Here is an 18,356-nt window from a genome sequence, read left to right on the forward strand (position 1 = left end):
CATGGTGTAGTGGAAGGTGTACTGTCCATGGCATGGCAGGGAGAATGAAATTAGAGGGTTTTTTATGTCCTTTCCAACCCAAACCATTCTACGCTTCTATGAAGATTTGGAAATCTCCTTCTTCCTGTGCTGGACTGTAATGTCTAATGGCATTTCCTATCTTCCAGGAAAGTGTTCCTGCTTACAAGGCTGCTCAATATTTTGTGAGAGGCTCTCTTGGTATCTCCTTTAGTGCTTTTTTCATTACAAATGGATAATTAAGCAGTCACAAAGTGTCTGACTGGCTCTGTTTGTTGGAGGTTTATGACAATCTCATGGGGAAAAGTGCAGCTCAAATTCCTTATCTGAAAGATGATTATTTATATAAAAATGAATGATTTTGACCTGAAGGACTAAGAGAATACTCATGTACAATATCTGATATTCTGGTAGCTCATATCCATAATACATGCCAGAGTTGTGAGACACTTGAGTTTCTGCTCAGCAATCCAGTAGAAAAAACATTTTGAAATAAGCCTTTTGCCCTGCAGCTACATGTATTATGCACTGAAGTAGTACAGAGGATCAACTCTTTCTAGTGTCTGTTCAGCAAAGGACTGACCTGACTTTACTGTCTGAAGCCAGAGAGCCATAGCTGGATATCAAGTGCAGAGATAAGAACCTTGCTATTTTTGGACAGCAGGACCAAAACCATTGCCCTCTGTGAACCACCCTCTAACACATGTCACTGTCCTGTTGAACAATTGCTCTCTGCCTGCCCTTAGCCTCAAGGTTGCTATCTCTGTTCCATGGCTGGCACATAAAAAAGCATTTTTCCCCAAGTCTTACCAATCCAATGGGCTTTATGTATCTTTGCAAACATTTCTTTAAGTCCTCAGGAGTTAAGAAGAGCCTAACTTGAAGCTGAGGATTGTACAAGGCAAAAAGGTGCCTTCTTAGAATTAAGTGTTGCAGCGCTGAGGTTTTCAATTCTCACTCCCTCATTGTTGCCCGTCTTGTTTTACTGCTCTAATTCAACACCAATAAACACAACAGATGTACTCTTTTAAGTGTCCCTCTATTTTGTATTCAAAGTACAAGACTTCTTAACTGTTCTCTCTCCTCCACTGCTTCCCTGCTCCCCCATGGACAGCCCACCTGCAGCCTCCCATTCCTTTCACCTCCGGAAAAGGAGAAGCAGTTTTTGCCTGTTCTCCAAACCCCTGCCTTTCCTGTGAAACAAGAACTGAGACACTTTGAAATTTTTTATTTCAGCTCTCCTGCTGTGCAGTCAGGTAACAGAGAACAAAAGGAAGCTTTTGTCTTTGTGGTTTGATTTCTAAAAAGGAATATGGATTCTTCAGCATAAGGCAATAACTTTTTCAAAGAAGCAGAATCTAAATAAAATTATTTTGGAAAGATAATAACTGACACTATAGAAGGACTGTAGCTTAGTTTCCTTCTAGTTATATCAGCTACCTGGCACCTTAGAAGGAGAAGATGCTGCTGTACTGCTCTACTTTTCATATTTGTAAACTTAAAAATGCTTTAGAAAGGAAATAATTAAATTTATTGAGAAATTTCGAATATCAAGACTGTGAGTTGTGCCAGGTTAAATCACCTCTCAAATCTTATAATATTGCACTGCAACAGCTATTTGTCCCATCTCCCAGTGACTCGAGGATTTAAAGATTATCTGACTAATATGGTGAATTATAATATTACTGATAACACATAAATTGGAACTTTACTGAAGTTGCAAATTGCTGTCCCAGAGGGGAGATGTATTTTGCATACATATGTGCAGCTCAAACTCAGAATCACAGGTACATATATATAATTTCTCTAAGAGTTTTACCTTTTCACCACAGACAGACTGGGATTTTTCTCAAAAATGTCCTCAAGATATATGTTTATATTCTTTTTATTATCAATGCCAGTATACATTCCAAGTATCTTTCTACATTTCGAAGACATAGATATCCATAGAGCAAAATGTTAAGATAAGGACATGCCTTGGGAAGTCCTGTTTTAGCAGTGATTAGACAGAGTTCAGATTATTACCTTGGGTTTAAACATCACTGACCCTTAAAATCATCCTTTATGTGTATATACTTAAATTTTGCTGTATGCCTGTGAAGCTACTGTGTTATATTCCAAGAAACTAAAATACAAATTCAGAAAATTAACAAGAATTACGAAGAAAGTCAGTATCAAAGCAGATTAACCTGTATGAATTGACACAGGCTTGAATTTCAGATTAGGTTCTGCCACAATCATCCTAATCCCAGAATTTGTCCTGTTGAATCTCAAACAACAGGAGAAACTTTTCTTTTTCTCTACAACACACTCTTTATTGCTTACAGGCCATCATCCTTCTCCTCACGCATTCAAAGCAATCTCATGCCAGTATGAAACCACATTTCAGAGGTAATATAATCCTGATATATATTTTTCCAATTTGTGCTTTATGTGTAGAATTGATAACTATTATGGCAACTTCTCAGCCATGAAATGAGAGCAGATACTGCATAAGAAACAAATTCAGACCCAGAAAATGAAAAAGTAGGGAAATTAAGTTATTCTGGCTATTAAATATACCAAATAACAGACATCATTTTGACAAACACACCTAGCTGAAGTGTTTAAAGTATGACTCTGGTGTTTATGTTAGGAGTTCGACACTGAGATGAGTAACACAATCACAGTCCATGGTGTACATGTGAAATATCAGCAATAATTACTTAGAACTAGAAGAGTTTTTCCATTTTGCTGTGTATGCTGACCTACCATGCTATGATCTGCATTTTGTTTTTCCTAAGGTTAAAGATGCTCAAATTGTTTAATATTTTGTCAAAAAATTATGAAAAAACTGCAAATGCTCAACAAAACCAAAGGAGGAAGCCAGTCCCTACAATCTCCCAAGCTGCAGACAGTTATCACTCATCTCTTCTCAAAATAACTAGGAAGAAATTCTTACTCATTTAAGATGCCTAATTCTCAAATGTTTTGAGAATACTTTGTGGGTATCTAGCTAAACATAGCCTTGGAGAACTTTTCTTCCATCCGGTAAAGGAGCATAAATACAGATTTCATAGTTGAATTTTGCACAAAGTACTTTCCAAAGCTTTGAGGTATATTTTTTTCACCATTTGAGGAACAGAATGGAGAACCTGAAACAGGCTCTCTAGCCACTCAGCCTGGCACTGCTTAACAGGATCCCAGGAACACCAGAAAGCAGGAAAAAGCCGCATCATGTTCTCTCTTTGTGAAGTTTTGAAAGCAAAAGTAAGCCAAAGGGAGGTTAGAACCTGGGGAAAATTCTCCAGGCTCCACAGGGGATTTCATTCAAACACTATGCTGAGATACTTGCAACTCTGCAGCTAAGACCACAAAAAAACCACAGGCGCACCTGTGTGACTGCCACATCTAGCCTTTGCAGTTCATCGTGAAAAGCAATGCTTCATAGCTTTTATCTTTTATTGTTTAAAGCAGATTGTCACATGGCATGTCATATCCATCATTTTGTGCTCAGTCTCATACTGAAAAAGAGAACAGAAAATTTGGAACACGCTCTGTGAATGCTTTAATATTCTTTCAAAGAAAGCAGGTTTTGTTTGAATCCATCTCAACTGTTCTACCAGTTATTCCACAGGGAAAATATATATGTGTTCTTCTAATAAATTATGTCAAATTCTCTACATAGAAAATGGAGAAAATCATCGAAAGGTTTTGGACAGATTTTTTACTAGTTTATATGTTCAATACAAACTCCATTTAAATGTCGATTTGGGAAAACATCATCTGCCCAGAACAAGCTGACATTTTTCCTCTTTTTTCTCATCTTAATCAAGCACTGTCTGAGCAATCATTCATTAAGAGTAATAGCATTTAATGTAGTACTTCTTTTCCCCTAAAGAGTCCCAAAGCAAACTCTGTGTAGTGGGGTCACTCTCAGTGCTGACCTCAGGTATATGACTCCAGATGCTTAAATCACACAGCAGTGAAGAACCTTCGACAGGAAATACACAGGCTCACTAATTTTAAATTAAAAAGATCCCTACATGGAATTAATCTTTGTAAGTCTTCTGTATAATGGGGTCTATAGAAACCCAACACTCCTTAGAGACAGATTTCTTGATTTGAACATGTCAAGCAGAACTCAGATTAGGATTCTCTGGTGTATCTCTCCTTTGCAGGTAGGAAACACCTTACCCTCTTACCAAAGGTGAGGAAGCATCTTCAGTCCTACCCATGAGAGGACAAACACAGCTGTCAGACACACACAGATCTCCTCACCTCTGCTAAATCACTAGCCTAATTTCAGAAGAGAAAATCACTGCAACATTCCTGTCACTAGATTGGAGGCTCAGTGTAATATTGACAGGACTTTGTTTCTTTGCTGCCTAGATTCTCATCGGAGCAGTAATTGCCATGGGCTCAGCAGACCGAGATGGTCGCCTCCATCCTGGTGATGAGCTGGTGTACGTAGATGGGATTCCAGTGGCCGGCAAAACCCACCGATACGTGATTGATCTTATGCATAACGCTGCCCGAAACGGGCAGGTGAATCTTACTGTGAGGAGAAAGGTGCTACCCACGGGTGAGTGAAGGCTGGGAAAGGTAAAAGCAAAATCAGATCACAATGCTGGCAGCACATACCAGTGCTGTTTTAAACAAAATAGAGGAAATCAAAGTGATTGTTTGTGTCATTTTGAGGAAAGAATCTTAAATATGTGTTCTTTGTTTCTCTGACAAAACTACTACAACTGAGTGTTGTTTCATTCAGAAATGGAAACATACTGGCAACCCTGGTGTGGTGATCATAAACGCTCTGGATTTGTTCCATGCTGTCTTGGTCTGTGCTGTCTCCTTTTGTCCACTTTTAGGACTAAACATTCACCTAAGTTAAAGCCATTTGAGCTGACCATGTCAATGAAAGAAAGGCTCAAAGACTGTTAACTGTTCAGGGCAGGAACTCATTTCACTCTTGTGTGTTAAAAGCCCATTTCTGGTCTCACTGATGTCATCTGGAATCTCCCACTGAACCACAATGCAAGCTGGCTGAAAATCTTCTGTAGGGAACAAGTGGCTCATGTGAATAGGACCAGAATCTTCTGTCAAGCAGACAGATTCAGAAAAGGAACCCAATCCAATATGAAGTATATATGTAGTAAATTAGATGTTTAGACTAGCTCAGTCCCAATTGCTGAAAAACATCGGAACCTCAAAAAAATGTGTGGCAGCACCTATTAAAGCTTTAATGGGAGAATTTTATGACCTTCCATTACAACCTTTGCTTACTTGAGGAAAGAAGTTTAAGAACTTTTAAAACATTGTTGGTGAGTACACTTCACTGAGGTACCAGAAATGAGCAAAACCACATTCCCAGCCTGTCCTGTCGTCTGCCTGCCCGTGCCCTAGATCCACTGTCACTGCCTGCGCCGTTCCCCTTCGCCCCCGTGCCAAAAAGCCGCCCACCCACTCACCTTCGTCTTCGCAGTCCCCCTCCCACTGCGGCACCGCAGCTCCCTGCCAGCCGTGCTCCTGCAGGACTGACTTTCTTCTGTTACTGACTCCAGAGTCCTCCAGCCAGAAAGGTGCCCCTGCGCCTGGTGCGACGCCCCCTCGCAGCTCCCCCAGCGCGAGGAAAATGGCCAATAACCAAGGTAATGCCAAACCCTCGGAAAATGGCCAATAACCAAGGTAATGCCAAATCCTGGCCTCTCCCACTGTCACACTGCGGGCACAGCCAGCACAGAGCCCACCTTCACTGCTGCTTGTTAAACATTGAAGGGTCTGCCAGCAGTCTGGGCTCCTGGTGCAGACAATGAGCAAGCTGGTAAAACACCTGATGGTATTCTCAGGCCTTGAGAGTGCCACACGAGGGAATGCAGCATGTACCTCATTAAGGTTTAAGCATTTCAGGAGCTGAACAGGATTTTAATGTGGTGTTACAACATAAGTTTTGTGGAAAATTTTAAAACATCTGATGTTGGGCGTGACTGAAAAATGCTATACTAATACATCAGGCCAATTGATTTCATGGGAATTTCTCACTAGCATGAATGTATACAACAGAGGGATCTGGTGTTTTTCTTACCTGTCTGTAGCTAATACATGTATCTTAGCCCTCACCTGGAATTACGATTTTGTATGTGTACTTACCCAGATCCAGAACAGAAAATCACAATACACAAGATCTGGGAAAAAATATATTAGGAAAATGTGATTTTTGGAACCACACGTATTAAAATGCAATTTTTTCACAGGCAGAAGCAAAATGCAATTTTTCTGATTAATATCTATTGCACAGTTGACAGTTGTATAGCCATTTAAGCTTTTCCTCCTTTATCATTCTTTTCCTATATTTAATGGCATTCCATTGCAATTTTATGGCCAGGCAAGCTCTTGGTCATTCTGCAGGGTAAGAGAGTTTCCTTTCTGTTGCAGCCATACTGACATAAACAATATTCAGCTTTCTGAAACATGAGTGCCAGAAAATGAGAACTCTCTTGTCACTGACTATGGCATTTAGTTGCAGATTTGGTTCAATAACTCTTAGAGATTTTCAGGAGTATGATAATTGTTTGTTTTTCTTCCTCTTTATACTCTCTAATTACTTTATTCCATAGTTGCAGAAGGACTTCTAAAGGACACACCTGACTGAGAAAACAACAGCTTGTCCTTGGATGCTGTTTATTTTATTAATATATATGCACACTGAAGGTCTAATTTGCAAAATCTCTACCTAGGATGTATGTGTATATGTGGGAGCTCCTCACATGTTCAGTAAAATTACTCTGCCACTCTTGTTGTTCCAAACAGAGAACATAATACTTACATTTATCTGAAAGTTCTGTATTAAAACTGTCAATAAATGCTGATTTGTGTAAACAACTTAGATCTGCAAAGAATATTAATCTTTTTTCCCCATCTGGAAATGTAAATTTGCTGTTTTCAATTGCCAAAGTGCTCACACTAAGAAATATGTAATCTCACAAGTTTTAACTTGTTTCCTGTTCTTGTTACTGCAAAGCAATACTGAAGTGTGCATGGACTCCATTTTCACTTCTACCCCCTTGAACTTGCCAAACAAGAGCATCTTCAAATCTTTAAATGACCGCTGCTTCTGCCATGACACCCATGGAAAAACTACATGTGATCATTTTTCATTGTATAACAGCTCTGCTCTTTGAACATATTTTGAACATGCTAATCAACTTGTAAGAAGAACATTTTGCAGCTAATCCTAATTACTCTGTTAGCTCCCTGCTTAAATTCTTGTAATCCAAACACAAATAATTTTTTATTGGATTAGACGGTCACATTTTCCTCTTGATGACAGATCCACCAGCAGACAAGGGAATAGTGCTTGGTAATGTTTTTGCAATCCAGATAGACACTGTTTCTTACTTTCTTTTCTTGTAGCTAGCATAGCAGTCAGTGTTCATGCTTGCTTTATCTGATTGCCCTTGAATGTTCTGCATAATTGTGTAGATTCCTGTCTCTCTGCATCTATTACAGCTCCTAGTTTAATACTTGGGGTAGTCTGGTCTGTAGACAGTCAGCTGTATTCATGTTGCATTAGCAAATGTACTGTAAGCCACAGAGCCCCTGAGCAAGTCAGGCTGTGACACTGGTGTGATTTATGTTGTAGGAGAGCCCTGCCCAGAGAATGGCAGAAGCCCAGGCTCGGTGTCTACGCACCACAGTTCTCCAAGAAGTGACTACACGACTTACGCCAACAGCAATCACGCTGCGTCCAGCAGCAACGCGACACCGCCCGAGGGCTTCGCGAGTCACAGCCTGCAAACCAGCGACGTGGTGATCCACCGCAAGGAGAACGAGGGCTTTGGCTTTGTTATCATCAGCTCCCTCAACAGGCCCGAGTCTGGGTCCACAATAAGTAAGTAAATCACGTTTTTCAGTTCATATTTCTCTAAGTACCCCCCAAATTAAAAAAAAAAAAAAATCCATATAAACATATCTGCTAATAATTTATCCCTGCAGAGATTTAAACTGAAGGTACTCTCAATGTTTATTCAGGGGCACTGTTTGTCTTTTTTGTCTTGGACAAAACCAAAGATTGTTCTGGCTTCTCGAGCTCTGTGCTTCCTACACTTCTTTGATTATCAGAGTAATAAAGGATTCACCCACAAAGTAGATTTTCTCTGTTACTATGTCAAAGAGACACTGTAAGTAACAAGTAGGGTTATGTGAATAAATTATTCTCCTACATGCAACTGAATTAGACTTTTTTTTTTAATAAATCAAGATGAAGTTCAGCAAGTTGAAAAAAAGCTTAGATCACAGGAAACCTATGACAACAGTTGTCCAATTATGGGACTGTGAAAGTAACTGGAAATTGGGAGAACCCAATTAGATGCAGGTGCAGAGAGGCTGATTTAACTGGGTGGAGTCTAGACAGCATCAGAATTACAGCTGGGTACAGGGAGATAGGTGTATCTCTCTGTACTCAGTAGTACTCAGGCAGCAAGATCTGCCCTTAATAATTATAGCTCACTTTCTGTTCAGAAAACCAATTTTTTCTGTGGGTCAATTTTATTGCTTTAATATAATCTGGTGCCACTTGAGCTGTCCTGGGTACATCTAGGGAGAGGTCAGACATGTGACATAGGAGCTGCAGAAGACTCACACCCTGTGCTGGAGGCACAGGGGCGCCTTTGGATCTTTCCAATAACATTTAACTCAATGAGAGCTGAGCCCTCTGGAAGGAGGCAAAAAAGGCTTTACACTGAGAGAGATCCACATGTCCCACCAAATAATGCTAACCACAGCTGAAAAACCAAGAGAAGTGAGAACATTCATCATTTTGCAAGTTGTAGCCTAATGCAAGGCTTTCCCTACGCTAAAATACATTTTGAAGGAATTGTTCTTTTACCTGAAACTGGTTACTGACAAAAAAAATGACAATTTTGACTTCAGGGCCAAACATCACTCTTCTAAATTCATACCTGAAAAGCAGCTAAAAGAGTACTGGGAAAACCTTATCTCACAATAGGAAGTTTTTGCAGTACTTCATGATCATGCAGTTATTGAAAGAGTTGCTTTTAGTGTTATCTCAGCTGAATTTTAAAACTCCATGATTACTGGAATTAATACTGTAACAAAACCATAGCTAATTAGCCTCTTGAGACTCTGAGTTTTCACATTACTGAATATAATAGCCAAAGAACTGGAAGTTCTTTGGAGAAGATCAGAAAAGAAAAAAAATCCATCGAGTACATACATGTTTATCAGTTAAGTCAGTCATGATTTTTTCAAGAAATTTATTTTATAGACAGTTTGTTATTGGTGCAGATTGAGAGGGAAAGGGGAGAGGAAGAAAAAGAGAAAATGCTCAAGCCACCAAAAATTCTGTGACTGGAATAGTCTCTTGAGGACTAAGGATCCAGGTTCAAGTTTCTGCTATAACCTCCTACCCTCCAACATGTTCTTTCAGTACTTTTCTTGCTCCACAAGCAACTATGTAAACAGTCATTTTTGATGCTCATTTGAACATCTCCAGCAGTAAAGAGAAATGACAGCCTGCTGTGGAAGTGACAAGAGAATTTATTCAAAAAATAAGTTCATTGAATTTCAGTGATCCCAAAAAGTACAAAATCCTAAGTTTACAAGAACAACAGTGAACAAAAAATTACAGTTGCTATGGACAGTGACAGAAAAGAGAAGAAAATATCCTTTCTATATGAATTTTGTTTAAAAACTGTAGTAGAAACAATATCCTGAGAATTACATCATCTGTCATCAGTAATGAAAACACTCTAAAAATTATTGACTCTTTCTAGGGTAAGAGAGGTTATTCTCTTACTTAATATTTATATGGGTGAAGTAATTTGAGCTTTATTAACAGGAGCATAGCCAGTAGATTGAGGGAAGTTATTATCCCCTTTTCCTTAGCACTCACTGGCATCCATTCAGAATACAGCCTCTAAGTTTTTGGTGGAAAACAGAACAGAGAAACTCTCCTGAAGTACCTCCTAGCTTGAAACAACATAAAATCCTTTTCTTGAAATTCATAATCAGGGGTAGAAAGCATACCAGCAGCAGGAAAATATCAAATGGATATAGGATATCCATTGAATATATCAATGGATATATGGACATATCCAAAATATATGATATATCACTATCAAAATGTGGACCTGCACAGCACCATGCTAACACCTTGGTAGTTACTCCTTCTCATAGCAGCAATCTGTTAATTGAGTGAAATGTGCTCTGGTTCCAGTGTCCCTTGTTTCAGAGTCACTGCACTTGTTGCCAGCTCCTGTATCTCCATGTGGAGCACAATGATGTTATGCAGACATGCATGCACAGTTAAATGTGAATGTTGTAATTGCAAATTCTGAAAAAAAATAAAAATAGGCAAAATAGGTCAAAAAAGGGAGTATCATGTAGTGTCAGACACTGTTAGAAAGAGCAGTGCCCAGGAAGATGTCTCACTGGGAGCATCCTCAGGGCAAAGTGAAAAAGGGTTCCTTTGATTTAACAATGTTTGTGTTTGTTTCAACAACTCTATTCCCTCCTCTTGCAAAAGCAAAAGAGTTGAGGTCTTGGAAGAATAAGTATCATCACCACTTTTACTCAGGAGGGCAATTAATTATGCACTGAAAGTATTTTCCTTATTGTTGAAATCACATTACAAACTGTATTTTTCAGCCCAACAGATTACAACAGCTCTTGCTGAGTACAGGAGCAAGCACTTTGTGTCACTAGGTGAGGGTGCTTCAAGCACTGCTAAAATTGAAGCAGTCATTGCTGCAGATTTGCTGCTGCCTCCAGAGCTGCAGGTTCATTCGTTTGCTGCTTTGCAGTTGGCCTGAAGCTGAAGGGGTTGCACAAAAGCTGACCTTCTGTTTGCCAGGAGAGTTTGCTCTGTCTGTGAAGCTCTGGGACAATCCCATGAAGTCACAATGCTCCAGCTGAGTCTCAAATCCCTTTTCCACCCTCTGGTGGGGTGTGGGCTGCACTGCTCCCACACAACCTCTTAGGAGTTCTTCTCACTCCTTCTAACATGAGCCATGAAAAGCTCAGGAGCTCCCAGAATTAGAGATGAAACTCTTTTTCCAGTGCTTTAGGGTCTTGGTCAGCTTTTCTCTCAGTATGGTTTGCAAGGGATTTGTTATTACCATTGATTTATGGGCCTGCCTTTGCCATGCAGAAATTTTCAAAGTACTAAATGCTTTTTCTCACTACTGATGTAGACACAGAGTGAGAGCAGACTACAGCCATAATTAGGAAACACACTGTTTTTTCACATTTTGTGATGGGCAGCACTGTAATAGCTGTCATTTTGATAAATTAACGTTAAGTGCTTTGGAGCCAGCCTTTAGATCTGAATGTCATTTTGCCTTACTGGTACTTGCTTAAACATCCAATTTTTGTGGCATACTTACTTTCCTGCATCCATAATGGTAGAAATTTTGTTTCCCCTTTGTCAAAGCATTGCTTGGGATGTTTTCTAATCCAGCACAGGGATTATCTTGCTCTGAACTACAGTTCTGATGTGGGGAGATCAGGAGTGGAAAACAAATGACAAGGATTGAATGAAGAGATTTTACAGGGCAAAGCAGGGGCATAGAAAAGGTCAGCCATGCTTCAAAATTGTATCAGTAAAAGGAGATAAAGTGGATAAATAAAGAACTGTGCTTGAGTGGTATATCCAGGAGCAAGTCATTTTGCCTAGTGCAGCATGCAGAGGATCTTAGACTGCTAAGAGATTAAGAAAAGAAAATACACCTGTCCAGGCTCCTGACCTATTTCCAACGAAAGGATTAACTTCCATGCCTCTAAATTATATTATTGTGCCTTCCTCCAGATCCTGTTCCAGCATTAAAGGGGGACATGGCTCTCATCCCTTCTCCACACATGAGAAATTACAGCTAAAATACTTCAATTTAAGTAATTAATCTACACTTTGCATTACATTTAGGGAAGTATTTTTAGGGTATCAAGATAATTTCACTATGTGCAGCCAATGGAAAAGCACTTGCAGAATTCTCCAGGTGGCCAGAATGAGATTTCTACATGAATGTGTCCAAGAGTTTTAAGGAGTAAACTTGTCCCTGTCTAGCTCATATCTTCTTGACACTTTACTTTTTGTGTTTGGAATGCAGCTTCATCTACAATAATTGCTTGTGATCCCCTGTAAATCTCCTTACATCGTAATTTTTTTACAGAGAAACCATGTGTTGTAAACAGACCTTGTTAACTTGCAATTTCCAATGAAATTGGAAAATTGGCATTATTTCCAGGAATTTTACTGTTGCAGGTACTGTCAATTAGCACAGCTACAAAGTGCAAAGAAACTGAAAATACAGGCCTAATCAATAAACAAGTTTCAAAAAATTAAAGACTGTGCATACTTGTTATGATCTTCTTCCTGCTTCACAAAAGAGTTGTAGATTTAATTTGCCCCTACACTGCATATGCCAGTGCCTGCTGGGTTTTGAAAACATGATAAAATAGAGTCTAATGAAAGAAGTTTCATTTCTCAAAAAACGCAGTCTTAACTAAAAAACATAAATCCAAGATAAGCCTCTGCTGACTGCAGAAAACATCATTCTGTATAAGTCCCATTCAGCCCAGAGTTTCTTTGAACTCCTTACAATTTAGAGATAAAAACAGTTTATCAATCAGTGATAACTATGTGATCTGAGTTGTTTGTGCAGCAATTTCACTTAGGCTTTTCCTGGGTAAGATGGTGCTTAGGAACATAATTTTATGTGACCAATCTTCAAATTCTAAAGGATACAGAGCTTTGGAAATTAGGATGTCTGTCTATCCCACCTAGGACATTTTTGGAGCATAGCAGTGAAAACCCACCCACAGTGTGCATCCCCCATAGAAGATATTTGCAACTTGTGGGCAAGGAATCTGGATTCTCATTTTTATGCAGCTTTGATATTCAGGTTTGAGCTGTTCTGCCTCTTCAGCTACAAAAGCACACTTTCTAAGTATGTGTAAGTGTGAGTAAAACTTGCAGCTGAAAGAAATTTCTATATGATTTAGTTTTTTCAAATCAACATAAGCAATTAATCATAGTGAAATAATCTTAAGATGTTAAAGAGGTTTGTAATATCATCAAAATACATTGCTGCAGTCTGTAGGAATGAAATACTCAATTGTCTATTTGATACTTTTTGGAAATAAATCAGGGAGGATCTTAACTGCATTTCTCCCCTCTCTAGATGATCTCTGTCCTCCAGTGTGTTTCTGAATGCATCATTTGGACCTATAGGTGCTGCTCATGTGTTTTCAAAGAACAAACACTGTGAGTTTTCTTAGCACAAACCCATCAAGGGAACCAAGGTTTTTCTATTAATTCCACAAGGCCCATTTGCTTTCATTAGAAGTGTGAATTAAAGTCTATCAGTTACATTATTTTTTCTTAGATCTCCAGCTTTCTAAGGCATGCACACTCCTTCCCATTTAGCTTCTTTTGCCTCTGCTATTCAAACAAATATGCTCCATGTCAGCACAAAATGGGATGTTTCCAATAATAGAATCATTAATTTTATAAAGAAAAGGGATTATTTTCACATGCAAGTATGCAGCATGCCACAGATTTCTATTTTCCAAGCAAGTGTAACATAAAATATCCTATAAATATCAAGAACTTTTTTAGCCATGATGGAAAGTCCACCATACTCAAGCTTTCCAAAACTTAGATTTTTCCATGGCAATGAAATTACAGGTGTTTATATTTAATCTATTCTTCCAATTAAAATCTGATATGCTGGAGACTGCCAGTTGAATGAAAACTCTTGCATGTTTAGAGAATTGAGAATATAATAAATATTCATTTGATCACTGTATAACATTGAAAAGGACAGCTGGCTCAGGAAGGCTCATTTGCTTGGCTTACTGTCTATATCTGTTAACATTAGAAAACATTGCAATTTATCTGCCAGAGGGTTTTAATAGATAAAGCAGAGGTTTGATTTTTTTCCCCTTAATTGATTTTTTTTTTCACATTTAGCTACTATATAGAGGGGAAAAACTGCAAGGTTGCTGTCTAAAATCATAGTCTCAACAGTTGTGTCTAGAAGGACTGAATAGATGTAAAAAATACTGATGTAAATCAGAAAAGCCTTATACATGCTAATGTTTTCTTAGAATCCACTCTTTTTAGCTTGTGGGTCTTTCAAATGAGGAGAAATTATTTTCACATTCAAAAAGCAAGAAGCTGATAGAAATATCAGTCATGTTTAACTTATTCATCAATGGTCAATCAATGGAAAGGACAGAGTGTACCCTCTGCAAGTTAGCTGATGTTACAAAACTGAGAGGAGAGGCTGAAAGCTCTGCTGGCCAGCCCTGGGCAGTCTGGAGAGTTGGGGGAGAAGAGTTTAATGAAGTTCAAATAGGCAAGTGCAAGGTCCTGCATTAAGGGAGGAACAATCCCAGGTGCCAGCACAGAGTGGGGCTGACTTGTGGAAAGCAGCTCTGTGGACAAGGACCTGTGGGTCCTGCAGGACAACAAACTGTCCATGAGCTGTGTTCTTGTGCCAAGGGGAGCACTGGGAATAACATTGCCAGCAGGTCAGGGAAGGTGATCCTGGCCCTACTCAGCCCTACTGAAGCCACACCTGGGGTGGGTGCTGTGTGCACTTCCTCAGTCATGAAAGACATGAAATGACTGGGGAGAGCCCAGTGAAGGACTAAGAGGGTGATTAGGGAACAGGAACATCTCTCTTTAGGGGAAAGGCTGAGAGAGCTGTGCCTGCTCCCCTTGAGAAAGTGGCTGACAGGGGCACTTACCATTGCATACAAATATCTTTAGGGTGGATGTCAAGAGAATAGAGGCAGACAGTCAGAATTTGGAGCAGACTGAAACACAGAAAGTTCATTCTGAAAATCTTTCCTTTGAGGGTGAGTGTGCACTGGAGCAGGCCCCCCAAAAGGTGCTGAAGTCTCCTTCTCTGGCGATAGTCAAAGCCCAAATGACTCAGTCCTGTGCAATTTGCTCTGAGTGAACCTGCTTTAGCAGGAGATTGAACTATGTGATCTCCAGAGTTCCCTTCAAAGCCACAGCCTTCTGTGTTTCTGTGATATGTGGTGTTACAAGCAGTATCTGTATTCAGCAGCTGCTCTGGGTTGGTGTACAGTTGACCCAAGCATATGGTCACTCAGGTATAAAGACACAACATTTGTTTCTCTGTTCTGTGCCATGCAGATGTGGTAAGGATATTAATTTGAATCATGGAGAGCAGAAGTGGGGGATTTTTATAAAATAAAAATATTAATTTAGGGAAAAATGTAAATTTATACTTATCAGTAAGTGTTTGAAAGCAGACCTTATCCACTTTCTAAATGCAAAGAATTCTTTCTAATCATTATGTGTTTTAATTTTTTAATTTAATTTCTCTTTAATGAGCTAAGAGCTGATCATTGCACAATTAAATACGTTCTACATTCTGGGAAAGCCTCAGCTGCTACACGCCAACTCTGGGCAGTTTGTATTGTGATGCTGTAAATATCTGAGTGAGATTTAGGAGGAGAGATTAATGACTTCAAATATCACAGAAACTTTGGTGCTCTCAGGATTCAAATCTTCCCCAACTCAAGAAATTTGAAAAATACACTGCAGAAAAGTTACATTTCATTGTAAGAGCTTTTCCTAGTTAACATTTCTGCAGCATTGCTACTCTTTGATAGATTGTTTTGGATCTAGGATTATGTCTTCTGTCTTGGATTTCTTTTATTTTAAGGTAGAATTCCAACTACATCACTCATGAGTCTCACATTCTGCATGACTTGATAGTATTGGAGAAAAAGACCCTAAATGTATATTTTGCAGGGCTGTGTGGTTTGTATACATATAAATTAAATCTTACTAATTTTCCATATTTTCAACAGTTAAAAAATATGTATTAATCCTTGATTAGAGTAATTTTTCCTTTGCAGTCTCATTCATCGTGTAGTCTAAGGACCAGGAAATTAATTGTTCTGCAAAGGGGCAGCTTGTTTTCTGCATTTGCTTTTAGCAAAATCAATGGATTTCTTGGAAAAAAAAAAACCACAAATCCAAGTCATTTTTGTATAGTCTGCGAATATTAAATGCTGCTCAGATAACTCAGTGTTTTGAAATAAGTGGATCAGATCCTCTTCAAAGTCTCATCCAGGCACATGCTGTCACTCCTCAATAAATACATGTGTTTGGAGAACAGCTTGTGGCAAATTGTTAAAAGAGGCATGAATAGATTAGTAGAAAATTTTTAAGGGTGATGGGAAACATTTACCGCTAGTTGGGTGATCTGGGACTTGCTTTGAAAGGTTACACCATTAAATGCTTAGATAAAAATAAAATACCAAATATGCAATTAAAAAAAAAAAAAAAAAAAAAAAAAAAAAGCATTGTATGTTAACAAAACCTTAACAAAACCTTAATTAAATGCCAGACATGGGAGGTTTCCTTCCTTCCAAGAAGAGACCTGCCTTGCTGGGACAGGCACAGTAGCCACACAGACGCAAGTAGCCACACAGCTCCTTGCTGTCCCTTTGCTGTGACCAGCAGCAGAGGACAGCACCTACAGCAGAGAAGACCTTTCCCAGGCATTGTGTCAGCCTTCACAGCCAAGTTTTTCTGATTTAATCAGCAATGGATCCACCCCCATAAATTGGTCTAATCCCTTTTTGAATCCTTGTGTTCTTCTGCCCCTCCACAAGGTTGCCCCAAATTCTCTTTCACATGGTGTAAGCACTGAGTTCTTGGACAACTCCTTTGAGCAGAGGCTGTTCTCTGCCTCTGACTTCAATGCTTCCTTTCTCTGAATCTTTGTGAGTTCACTGCTATGATTTTTGAGATGAGGATACTGAAACAATCAGCAATACTCAGACTTGGTGCACAGCAGTAACTAGCAATAGTTTCACTTATTATTTTCCAACTCTTAATGTCATGTTGACTGTTTTAATGAGTTTATGTTTTTAGAGAACTAGGCACACATTTCAAGGTCTCTTGAGTGATAATAATTAATTTAGGGCTCATGTCTGCTTAATCTTAGGTAGAGTAATTTTTTTCTTGTTTGCATCATCTTGCATTTCTTTTCATGAGATCCCGTCTGCCACTTCAGTCAACCCACTCCCTACTGACAGTTTTACAGCTCTTCCACACTTGTTTCAGGTGTGACCATTCTGAACAACAAAAATTCTGCATTAGGGAAATTCACAGTTAATTTCTACCTTTGTCCCTTAACTTTTACCTAATTAATCCCCTATGATAGTAGCTCCTTCTTAACCCTTCAATGTAAGTATTTCACCACCAAAGGCTCTCTCTAAAAACTGAAAGTTTTCTAACATATTTTAATGTGGTTGTTTTTCTGTGAACAAGCTACACATCAGATAATCTCTGTCCCTTAGAAGAATTCATGCTTGCAAAAAAAAAGCCCTAAATAAATCCTCCCTTCCCAAGGAAGCATTTGGGACCATGGCAGCCGAGATATTGTGTCTTAGAAGGGCTCTTAGGCAGAGCTCCACTGGGAGGAGAAGCAAAGAAAAGAAACTCCTCAGGATAATATTTCTGGGAGGGAAGGAGCCAGGAGATAAACTTCTCCTCTTATTATGTAGAAATGTGCATAAAGCAATTTCTGCTGAGTGGCCATGAGCTCCTCTAGTAAATCACTAGATTTGGCCATAAAACCCTTTAGAGAATAACAGTGTAACATTGAATCCGAAAGAGATTCAGATTCCTTCTGCACAATCTTCCCACATCCTGCTTTGCAACAAGATCAAATGACAACGTATGGCACCAATACAACCTGAGAAGAGGAGCTTTAAGTCCTCAAATAGCAAAGTGGAGTAGAAAAGGTACCTTGACAGACACAAGCTTTTTTCTGATGGTCTCCTACTGTCGATCCTTCATAACACGACAGAATGAAGGGAACATTTAGAGTAGATGCCTTTATCAGGAAGATGAAGACCATTAGGCATAAAGGCAAGAAGAAAAGAGCACCAAGATCTTCCTCTTTCTCCCTCCCTTCCCTTTGCTCAGGATTTGGATCTGAGAGCCACCTCCAGCTTTGATTTCAGCAGACATCTCAAACATGCAGACATCTGCTCTATTCGCTTGTCAGGTACAAGAAGTCCAACAAAATATTCTTCTGGCAAATTAATAGGACTTCCCACCCCCACCCTCCCACATCCCTTACTACTGAAATGATGTCTCTACCTTAAATATTTAGGCTAGCAAAAACTTCTTTAGTAAGTATGGAAATTTTAGTTGTGGCATCTCTACCATATTTCCCCTTCTTTCTTACTACCAAGTTTCTTACTTTTTTACATAAGACAGTTTTGTTTTCAGATCTCCACTAATATATAGTAAAGACATGACAATTTAAGACAGATCTTTT

The 18,356-nt window shown here is 39.1% G+C and overlaps 1 protein-coding gene across 14 annotated transcripts in view; it reads left to right on the forward strand.

Moving 5' to 3' along the window:
- Window positions 1–18,356, forward strand: part of MAGI2 (membrane associated guanylate kinase, WW and PDZ domain containing 2) — a 713,151-nt gene that overhangs the window by 645,661 nt on the left and 49,134 nt on the right. For 10 of the 14 annotated variants that reach the window (XM_033057437.2, XM_033057440.2, XM_033057436.2 and 7 more), the window contains 3 exons: window positions 4,390–4,582; window positions 5,562–5,648; window positions 7,640–7,888. In XM_033057437.2, coding sequence (XP_032913328.1) covers window positions 4,390–4,582; window positions 5,562–5,648; window positions 7,640–7,888 — 529 coding nt within the window. The remainder of the gene's footprint in view (window positions 1–4,389; window positions 4,583–5,561; window positions 5,649–7,639; window positions 7,889–18,356) is intronic. The other 4 variants (XM_033057438.2, XM_033057432.2, XM_033057433.2 and 1 more) reach the window with 1 other exon arrangement.

This window comes from Catharus ustulatus, chromosome 4 (assembly GCF_009819885.2).
Source record: "Catharus ustulatus isolate bCatUst1 chromosome 4, bCatUst1.pri.v2, whole genome shotgun sequence".
Lineage (NCBI taxonomy): Eukaryota > Metazoa > Chordata > Aves > Passeriformes > Turdidae > Catharus > Catharus ustulatus.